The sequence below is a fragment of the Nomascus leucogenys genome, chromosome 15, assembly GCF_006542625.1.
Source record: "Nomascus leucogenys isolate Asia chromosome 15, Asia_NLE_v1, whole genome shotgun sequence".
In the NCBI taxonomy this organism is placed as follows: domain Eukaryota; kingdom Metazoa; phylum Chordata; class Mammalia; order Primates; family Hylobatidae; genus Nomascus; species Nomascus leucogenys.
Genome location: NC_044395.1, coordinates 95485928 through 95496493, shown reverse-complemented (window position 1 = coordinate 95496493; position 10566 = coordinate 95485928). Strand labels below are relative to the sequence as shown.

At 42.5% G+C, this 10566-nt stretch overlaps 1 protein-coding gene across 5 annotated transcripts in view; it reads right to left on the bottom strand.

Moving 5' to 3' along the window:
• Nucleotides 1-1384: 1384 nt before the first annotated feature.
• The window catches only part of CD44 (CD44 molecule (Indian blood group)), a 92741-nt gene continuing 83559 nt past the window's right edge, over nucleotides 1385-10566 (bottom strand). For 4 of the 5 annotated variants that reach the window (XM_003254411.4, XM_003254413.4, XM_003254412.4 and 1 more), the window contains one exon: nucleotides 1385-4644. In XM_003254411.4, the coding sequence (XP_003254459.2) occupies nucleotides 4440-4644 (205 nt within the window). In that variant the 3' untranslated portion in view covers nucleotides 1385-4439. The remainder of the gene's footprint in view (nucleotides 4645-10566) is intronic. The other variant, XM_003254417.4, reaches the window with a different exon arrangement.

Here is a 10566-nt window from a genome sequence, read left to right as displayed (position 1 = left end):
AAGGTACTTTTTCCTCTTTTTTTGTAGTCCCTGACTTTAATATTAGATGCTTTCTCCACATGTCTGGTGCTCCTTGGTAACAGCTCATGTGTGAGAGTAAGCTACAGAAAGCTGACTGAGCTTTCTGGGTGCCTGGTGGGGCTTGAGATACCATGCTCATTGCAGATTGCTTTTTTTGGGCCATTTTCTTTGGGAACTACCATGTTAATATTTTTAGAATTTTCTCTCAGGCTCATAAGATTCCCCAGCAACACTGAGCTTCTGCCTGGAGAACATATGCCCAGCTCGCAGCATTCCGAGAGCCAAGTTGGGAGAGGAGGATAGGGAATCTCAACACTCTTTAAGCATGGTTTCACTTTTTCAGCATGGCCTTTCTTTTATTTTTTTGTCTCTTTTCTTTTCTTATCTTTCTTTTCTTTTTCAGGGTCTCACTCACTCACCACCATGCCTGGCTAATTTTTATATTTTTTATAGAGACAGGGGTTTGCCATGTTGCCCAGGCTGTTCTCTAAGCTCCTGAGCTCAAGCAATCCGCCCTCCTCAACCTCCCAAAGTGCTAGGATTACAGGCATGCATCACTATGCCCGGCCCTCAGTGTGGTATTTCTAATGTCAACTGTGTACGTGCTGTTGGACTTCGGCCAGAGACCCTCTATTTCCCTGTTTCCAGAAAATAAACTTCTGGTCTTTTGCTGAGACTGGGAAAGGATGGTGTTCAGTTACACAGAGTAAGGAAGGGGACCTGGAGTTCTAACTGCTTCTTACATAGACTTTAAGCTTATCCTCCTAATCTCAGCCTCATCTTCCCATTCATTTCCAGAATGGCTATTCAGCCTTTCGATGGTTCTGTCACATAAATCTGGTTGTTTCTCAGTTTTCCACACTGCAGGCTTAGGAGTCAGCTTTTCCAGATTTGTTCATTCAGTTACCAATCAGCTATCAGTTTTCAGCTTCAAATTTTTGCTGCTCTTGTCTCTTCTTCCAATCTCTTTAACTCCATTGGTTGATTCCGTCTGGAAATATCTCTTTATTTTCTTTTTAGAGGCTTACATGAGGGAATGAAGGTATGTACACTCTCCTCTCTTTAACTGGAAGTCCAGGAGTAGTTCTTGGCTTTAAAAGAACTAACACTTCACTGTATCTTATTTAGTTTGAAACATGTGAACCACACATCACTCATAGAAAACCAAATTTTCTCCAAAAGAAGACTTTCAAGTTGATGGAAACCCATTTTGTTTTTGCTTTTTTTAAAAATAAAATGAGTGTGAGGCTTCAGCCACCTCAGATGCCTTTGACTTTGTTCCTCTAAATTACCCAGACAGTGCCAGATAAGCATAGTTCTGTCCCTCTCAGCCTCCCATTCTTTTAAATTAGAGACTTCTGAGTCTGTTTCCTTTAGTCTTTTAATGTTAGCCTTTTAATATTTTCCAATAAGTGCTTTCAACTCAGCAATATACATATCATGCTTTCCTCATTATTATTGATCCATCAATAAATATACAAAAACCAGAGGAAGGGTGTGCTCTGAAAAGTCAAAGTAACAATAACAGTGGTCATTGTACAGTACAAGAATGAACAATGGGCTATTGTTTGAAAACTCAAAACAAATGATTTACACAAAGACATACCTATAAAATAAAGGTGAATGGACCGTGTTATTCTTGTTCTTAAGTACATTTTGCTTTTCCAGATAAGTCAAATGTTTCCTCTCTCCTACTCCTCTAACAGTATTGAATGAATGTTGGCTACAAAATCAATTTTTGGTGTCGTTATGAATCTCAATATAAAACTTTTTGAAAGGTTCTGCTAGAAAAGCCAATTCTACCAGGCTTGAAATATGGATTCGAAGATGTCTTTTGTCTCGTTCGATTTTTCACTCAGAGCTAATTTTAAGGGCAGTTCTCAGGAGATATAAAAGATTTACAATTGCAGGAAAAATTACATCTTTAGCTCTTAGGTTGCTTTGCAAAATAACTAAATGTTGGCCTTTTACTTTTATAAACAAGACCCAGTTTAATGACTTAGCCCAGGTCACCTGAAAATCATTGGTAAAAATGACATGTAGTCAAACTGTGCTTCCAGAGTTACGCCCTTGAGATCAAGGGAGTGAGAATACTGAGAATACATCTTATTCCATAAGCTTCAGGCAATGTTGCAAGGGTTTGTAAAGACTTGGCCAGCTCTCCATTGACAATGGCCAAGGAATAGAAGCTCTAGACCTCCCTTACTTCTATCATGAAAACAGAGGTATATCCAAGTGAGGGACTACAACAGTAATAAAGGGAAGAAGTATTTAATTCCAAAATAAAATTGAAAATAATCTCCTGTCTCAGCCTCTTTCTGGGAATATCTAGAAGGGGTGGAAAACCATCTCTGGCTATGAGACTTGTATCACTACCCCTTTCGCCCTGGGGGGACACGTAGAGGCTAGTGTAACCATTTTGAACCTTGTCCCGGAGTGGCTTGTTGCATTTCAGTTAAAGAGCTTGAGTGAGCCTGTCTGGGCCTCTGGCAGACTCAGGAAATCTCTGGGAAAACAAGGGGCACTTGAACACTAGTGGCAGTAACAACACATAGTGGCCTAATATCCAGTTTCTTTCAAGTTGAAAAGAAAATAAAAAGAAATCCAGACCACTGAAGATGGATCTGGCCAATGATGTTCACAGAAGAGAAAGGAAGTTTTTCAAGATTATGGGGTGAAGTGGAGGGAAAGAGGGAGGGGAGAGGGTAGACAGGGAGGAGCAGAGGCTGGGAATAGTGCAGAAAGTTGGCATCTCTCCTTTAAAGATATTCTTCAGATCAACTCTGTCTAAGCCCAGCCCTGATTTAGTCGGGAGCTTTTCTTCTTTCTGCTTTGTGATCTGAGAAGCATTGCCTGTTAAGCACATAAGTTTAGGTAACAAATGACTTTTAGTAGGAGCCTCAGAAAGGAGATACCATTTTATAGGAGCCGTTGCTTTATAGATGCAATGGCTTCTATGACAAGCAGCCTTTGGAAGTTCTGGGACCAATTGGACACCCTGACTGATGAATAAATGCCAAAAAGGACTTGCCAAGTGGGAGAAAATATGAGGTTAGAGGATAAAGCCGGTACTCTCTTGTTTGGTCATAAATTTGCCTATCTGGTGATAAGATTCCAATGATGGGAATCCCTTTAACCTTTTGAGGGACTCCGCAGGCACTTAACTCATCCTAAATAGCAACTGCATCAAGAACAGACACTGGTGTGTTTAAGTTTACAAATACAGCCATAAAAATTTCAAACAGGATCTACATGGCATCATCCTTCCCCCTTGCCAATCTCTTTCATTTCCATTGGCTTCTTCTCTTATTGTAAGACATCAAAAGGCACTTCCATATTGTTTTCGGAAATCACTAATAGGGCCAGCCTCTATGAAACAGGGCCCCAGGGATAACAGGTCATGCAAACTTAATGTGACTTTGCAAAGCCTTTCACAGGAGAGAACAGGTGGCCATTAAACCATAAAAGAGGCTGAAGCTCCTCAGCTTCCAGCTCTGATTCCAGGACAGGACGGAAAACCTTTGGACAGTGTCAAAAAAGAAAAAAACAGTGCTGCCTTCCTTGATCTTCCATGAGATTTGGCTGAGTGGGTCTGAGTGGGAACTCAGGGTCTCTGAGGTGAAGACTTAGAAGAGTCTTCTTACCATTCTCAGCTCTTCCTGATACATGGTAGGGACCCAGACAGTGCTGGTTTAGAAACTGAAGAATTACAGCACAAAAGGTGAAGATCGAAGAAGTACAGATGTTTATTATGAATCAGTTTAAACCCTTTTGTGCCTCTGACAAAGTAACTTTAAAAAATTATACTGATCAAAGGACTGATCCAGGGTTTAATATTTCAAAAACATAGATAAATAGTTTACTACAGATAAATAGCTTCACCCTTTGGGTGTCTCCCAGAAGCATCTGAAAAATTTCTAGGGGGATCTGTTGAAGGAGATGTGTAACTAGTACACCCCAACCCCCAACCTCACTGGAAAGCAATGCTCAGGGATTAGGCTATGGAAGGGCAAAATGGACCCATTCAAATTTCCTCCCAGGGACCAGGCCCTATTAGCCCTGGGAAATGTCCTTAGCTGGTGGGGGAAAGGTTGGCGATCAGGAATATGTATGTGTAGTTTTTGTTAGAAGCCATCCACAGCACACCCGAGGGATGAAAGGCCTCCACATGGGAACTGGAACGATCAAATTCTTGCTGATTATTAATTGGGCCCTAATTGCAGAAAGCAATGCTGTTTTTACAAATTGGACCTGACTTTAAAGAACAAAACACAAAAAACAAAAAGAGTAGAAAATTTTATGCTAAAAAAGATTCGCAATGAAACAATCAGTAGCACATTGCATCTGTTAAGTGTCCCAGCTCCCTGTAATGGTTATGTTTCCAACGGTTGTTTCTTTCCAAGATAATGGTGTAGGTGTTACACCCCAATCTTCATGTCCACGTTCTGCAGGTTCCTTGTCTCATCAGCTGTTATAAACTGGTCTGGAGTTTCTGACGACTCCTTGTTCACCAAATGCACCATTTCCTGAGACTTGCTGGCCTCTCCGTTGAGTCCACTTGGCTTTCTGTCCTCCACAGCTCCATTGCCACTGTTGATCACTAGCTTTTTCTTCTGCCCACACCTAATAATTTAAAAAATGTGCCATATGAGAAAGATTGCAGTGACTCGGGCATCAGATCATCATCCTTATTGAGCACTATCATGATGATCACTATGGTTTATGATGGCTTCAGTGTGTGCCAAGCACTGTGCTAGATGTCTTCTCTACTTTAACAACTAACAACCAGCACTCCTCAAAGTGAGGTCCCTGGACCAGCAGCAAAAGCATCATCTTGGAACCTGTTAGAAATACAAGTTCTCAGCCCCACCCCAAACCTGCTGAATCAGAAAACTCTAGGGTTGGAGCCCAGGATCTGTGGTTCACAACCCCTCAGGGGGCTTCTCTGCACAGTTAAGTTTGCAAATCAGCAACTACAACTCCAGGAAGCTGGTGTTATTATTATTTTCTCTCTATTCCCAGGGAAGAAACCTTGGGGATCAGAAAATTCAGTAACTTCCCCCAAGTAACTCAGCAAGTAAGAAAAGAGGATTCAAACCCTGGTCTGTCTGACTCTCAAGTTCGATTCTCTTTCTATCATACTTCATAATGGAAATGTTTGCCTCTTTTAAGCATTTTAGCAGTTTCTGCAGATTTAGATACACCATGAACATGATGATTGTAAATCATTCTGATTTGTGTATTCAAGAAAGTCCCATAACTTCCTCTCCCAGTCAACACTTTGTCGGCCTTGTCAGCATTATTACTGAATGTACCGAGAAGAATAAAACAACATTTTTCTAGAGGTATAAGGCCATAGTGATGTTTTCCTAATATTGGCTAACTCATACAACCCTGATATAGGAAGTTTAATAACAAAAGACAAATTATTCTCGTTAATTTAAGGTTTCTCAAACATTACTTAAGACCCAAACGCAAAAGAAAGTTGCTATGGAAGAGCACGACCTTGATCTTTTTCCCGGTTACTGTCCATTGCTTCACCCCACCCAGCCTGATGCAATGCTTCCTCTTTCCTGTAACACATCACTGCTACACATATACGAGTCAGACTATGCTTAGAGGAAGGAAAGTTGCACAGCTTCACAACTACAAGCAAGATGGGAATTCAGGGAAGCAGATTACCTCCTGAATACCAGACATTTTACATGTAATTTTCTGTAATTCTTACAACACTCTTTCAAAGCAGCTATTGTTCCCATAATACAGCAGTGGAAACTGAGGCCAAAGAGGTTTAATAACTTGCTCGAGGTCACACAGAGAGTAAGAATGACAGAGCCAGTATTCAAATCCAGGCCTTTATGACCAAAGCCTGGGTTCTGCCTGCTCTGTCAATGCTGCCAGCCCTCTGGAGATGTGGAAACAGTATGAAGTCAGAATTGTTCACTTTGCCTCTGGATATTTGGAGTAATAGTGACAAAGCCTCTATTATTCATGATCATGGACCATTCCCTGTAGGACTGCCAAGGCCATAAACTTTAAGCTCCTGTTTGGGGAAATAGAAATTATACCTCCTCAACAGGAGGTAGATCCTGTCTCCTCTAGCATGAGGCTTGATGAGGGGTTGGGGGAAGGATGCTTGAACCGTGAAACAGATTCATGGGGACCAGGAATACAGATGGAGTCCAGCAGGATGCATGGTCAAGAAAAGGGTCTTGGAGGCCAGGTGCAGTGGTTCACGCCTGTAATCCCAGCACTTTGGGAGGCCAAGGCGGGTGGATAACTTGAGCCCAGGAGATTGTGACCAGCCTGGACAACATGGTAAAACCCAGTCTCTATTCAAAATACAAAAATAAGCCGGCTGTGGTGGCATTTGCCTGTAGTCTTAGTTACTTTGGGGGCTGAGGTGGGAGAATTACTTGAACCCAGGAAGTTGAGGCTACAGTGAGCTGTGTTTGTGCCACTGCATTCCAGCCTGGGTGACAGAGTGAGACCCTGTTTCAAAAAAGAAAAAGAGACCAGGCACAATGGCTCACACCTGTAATCCCAGCACTTGGGAGGCCAAGGCAGGAGGATCACTTGAGGTCAGGGGTTCGAGACCAGCTGGCCAACATGGTGAAACCCCATCTCTACCAAAAATACAAAAATTAGCCAGCCATGGGGGCATGATGGTGCATGGCTGAATCCCAACTACTCAGGAGACTGAGGCAGGAGAATTGCTTGAACCTGGGAGGTGGAGGTTGCAGTAAGCTGAGATCACACCACCACACTCCAGCCTGGGTGACACAGTAAGACTCCGTCTCAAAAAAAAAAAAAAAAAGAAAAAGAAAAAGAAAAAAAGAAAGAAGAAAAGGGGCTTGGAAGGCCTGGTTTTGAGAACTTACTGCTGTGTGACCTGGGGCAACTCACTTAACCTCTCTGAGCCTCAGTTGTGCATCAATAATACCAGGTTATTAAGAGTAGCAGTATCACAGGATTGTGAAAAGCCCTTGAAATAGAGACTGTCACTAAATAAATGAGTCTATTGTTGTTATTATTCTTGCTCTTATGAGGGGTAAGGAAATAATTGTTATTCTTGCTCTTATGTGGGGTAAGGAAACTAAGGTTTGGGATACCACTTAGAACAGTATCTGGAGCACAGTAAGCTTTCAAGTGCTATCTGTAATTGTTAATATAACAAAAGCCATATGAAATGAATTTTGCTTGTTTCTCCTGGCTGCCTCCACCTACCTCGTTATTATTTACTATGAAGAGGATTTAAAAGGCTTAAGGTAGAATGCTGCTTGTGTTACTTCCAATTCCCTGGTCCCTGTGTTCTCTGGAGGAAGGTTGTCTAGTTAAAGTAATTCCTATTTGCCTAACCAATGGGTAGTTGAGGGATGGAATGAAATATTATGGGAAAATGATATATGAGCATAAAAAATATGTCTGTGCATGGGAGTGCGTGGGGATTAATGTTGTTAATCTAAACGAAGCTGATCTTGACAGTGGATAACATCTGACCTATAGAACACAGGAATATTGTGCTTGGTTTTTGGCTGGCCCACATTTCTCTTTGGATTTATGTGTTTCTATCTGTCTGAGTACTTTCAGGAGGGTAGGATGATTCTCATAAATAACTCATTCCAATAGTCAGTGCTCTAGGCATCTAATAAGTACTTTTAAGAGGCAAATTCTAATTTTTAAGTTCTTCTTAGTTATAAGAATTTAAGAAGGATCACTAGACCTTAAGGGGCTTCAGAGACCATCTAGCCCAGCTTCTTCCTTATGTAAACTGGACACCAAGTCCAAGAAGTATTGTCCAAAGTTTCACAGCTAGTTATGGCACTGCACTGCAAGAATCACAGCTTGGATTTTCTGTTTTTTTGTTTGTTTGTTTGTTTTACAAAGTCTCACTTCGTCAACCAGGCTGGGGTGCAATGGCACCATCTCAGCTCACTGCAACCTCCGCCTTCTGGGTTCAAGAAATTCTCCTGCCACAGTCACCCAAGTAGCTGGGATTACAGGCACCCGCCACCACACCTGGCTAATTTTAGTAGAGATAGGGTTTCTCCATGTTGGCCACGCTGGTCTCAAACTCCTGACCTCAAGTGATCTGCCTGCCTCGGCCTCCCAAAGTGCTGGGATTACAGGTGTGAGCCACCGCCCCGAGCCACAGCTTGGATTTTCTGACTTTGAAGATCAGAGATCCTCATGGATCTGTGTCTTACCTTTATCTCCTCTTCCCTTAAATCTCAGGCATTAGCTGAGCACACAGCAATCACACAGTGTGGAAGGAGGCAGAATGAGACCTCACCAGGAAAGGGAGGGCAGGCTGGCTGGGGTTTAGAAGCCGGGTGACATACTTTTATGGCATGGCAGAATTTATCTCAAAAGATTTAGGTGGGTAACTTGGCAACTCATCTCGTGACTCTTCTACCTGACAATCCTTAATGATATTTAGGGATTTATTTTGCACTGTTTTAGAGCTGCGCCATCCAATATAGTAGCCACCAGCCACATGTGGCTATTTGAATTTAAACTAATTACAATGAAATGAAATTGAAAATTCACTTCCTCAGTTGAACTAGCCAAAGTTCAAGTGCTCAGTAGCCACAAGTGGCTAGTAGTTATATATTGGACAGTGGAGATATAGAACATTTCCATCGTCACAGAAAGTTCTATTGCCTGGCACTGTTCTAGACAGCAGAACGAGGTTGGGTGAGCTCAGATTACAGGAGCTAGACTGTAGCATAAGAGAAGGAAAATATTTCTAAATTATGGTGATGCATAGAGAAGACCTACTGATTGGAGTGTGGGTGACCGCCTGCTGGGGTTTATAGAAAAGACGATTATTCCCATTAAAGGGAAGGCTGGTGAACAGCTTTTATGTACAAGCAACATAGTAAAGTCCTCATGTTTTTTTCTCCTCTTCAGACAAATCAGATAGGTTTTTGTTTGTTCATTTGTTTGCTTGTTTGTTTGAGACAGGGTCTCACTCTGTTGCCCAGGCTGTAGTGGCACTATCATGGCTCACTGCTGCCTCCACCTCCCGGGGCTCAAGCGATTCTTCTACCTCAACCTCCCAAGCAGCTGAGACCACAGGCATGCGCCACTATGCCCGGCTAATTTTTGTATTTTTTGTAGAGACGGAGTTTCGCCATGTTGCCCAGGCTGGTCTTGAACTCCTAGGCTCAAGTAATCCACTGCCTTGGCCTCCCAAAGTGAGCCACTGCACCTGGCGTGAGCCACTGCACCTGGCCGAGATAGATTCTTTAAAGGAAAATCTTCTCTGGAGCCTCACACAGTATCTATCAACCCAACTGACTCCTAAATATGTGCTCTCACGAAGACGGAATAAAATATGATTTCCCTTGGAGAGCTGTAACTCAAGGAGTCAGGTGACATGAGGAACAGCAAAGAAAGCTGTTGTGGATGATGGCAGGGGTGGAAAAAGCTAAAGAAGTAATAGAACCCCCAAGCCAGCATCTTTAAGACAACGTGACTCACAGATCACTTCATCATGCAAGCCCGTGATCCATCCTTGTATGTCAACTTCAGAGACTAATGATTTTCCACTTTTGTCTTTTAACCATAATTTATAGAACAGTGTCTGGCACAGGGAATGTTCTCAATAAATATTGGCCAATTCAAATTCAAGAGGCCAATACCTCCACTAAACCTCAAGATTCTTTTAGAAAAGGGGTGGTACTCTTTTTGTTTTTTACCTTCTCTTTCTCCTTGCCAGGGCTGGTAGTCACAGCAGCCACTCAAAAGATGTTTGCTGAATAAATGAACACCCATTGGAGGCCCCATTTTCAACCAAACTTTCTCTGATGAAAATAGGATTCTGTATCTCTTTTTCTTAAATGTGACACTCAAAGCAGAAAAGCCCCAGCCTTTGAAGGGGATTAGAAATGGGTTGACAGCTTTAGAATCACAGAGCCCATTAAGGGGCCTGTGCAGCTGTTAACCACCCTTTAGCTGCGTGGCAAATCTGTTTTCAATTATCAAATCAGGACATAGTAATTTATGGCGTCCAAGCAGCTACTTTCCTGGTGAGATACTCGCTGTGCTGGACCCTGTGTGTCCCTGTTTGCCGGTTGCCAGGGTGACTGTTGGTCTTGGGAGGAGGGAGAGGGCAGCAATGAGGCCCCTTCTCTGCTGTCTGCCGCTGGCAAGACACAGATGATGGGGGAGATACCCAGCCCCAATGTATGGACTCCAGCTGTTCTTAGGGACAGCTGAGATGCTTCTCCGAGGTCTCCCTAAATGTCGACAGCATCCATGCCAGCGTTTCTATGGTGACATGTGCAAAGCTTATGGACTGTGTATGTGAGCAAAAGTGGTGCATTCTAGGGCTTGGCAATAAAGGGCTGATTGCACACAATAGGAAATTCATATTTAATTGAGCAAAAGTAATCCAAGGGAAAACAAGGAAGCTGAAGGGAAGTATAAAGACTCTTTGTAAAGGCTCCCCCAAGTCACATTATTTAAATTCAACTAAAAAAAAATCTTTCCATTCAATCATAGGCGGCCTTTTAGATTTTTTCTCTCAGTTTTGTTCCT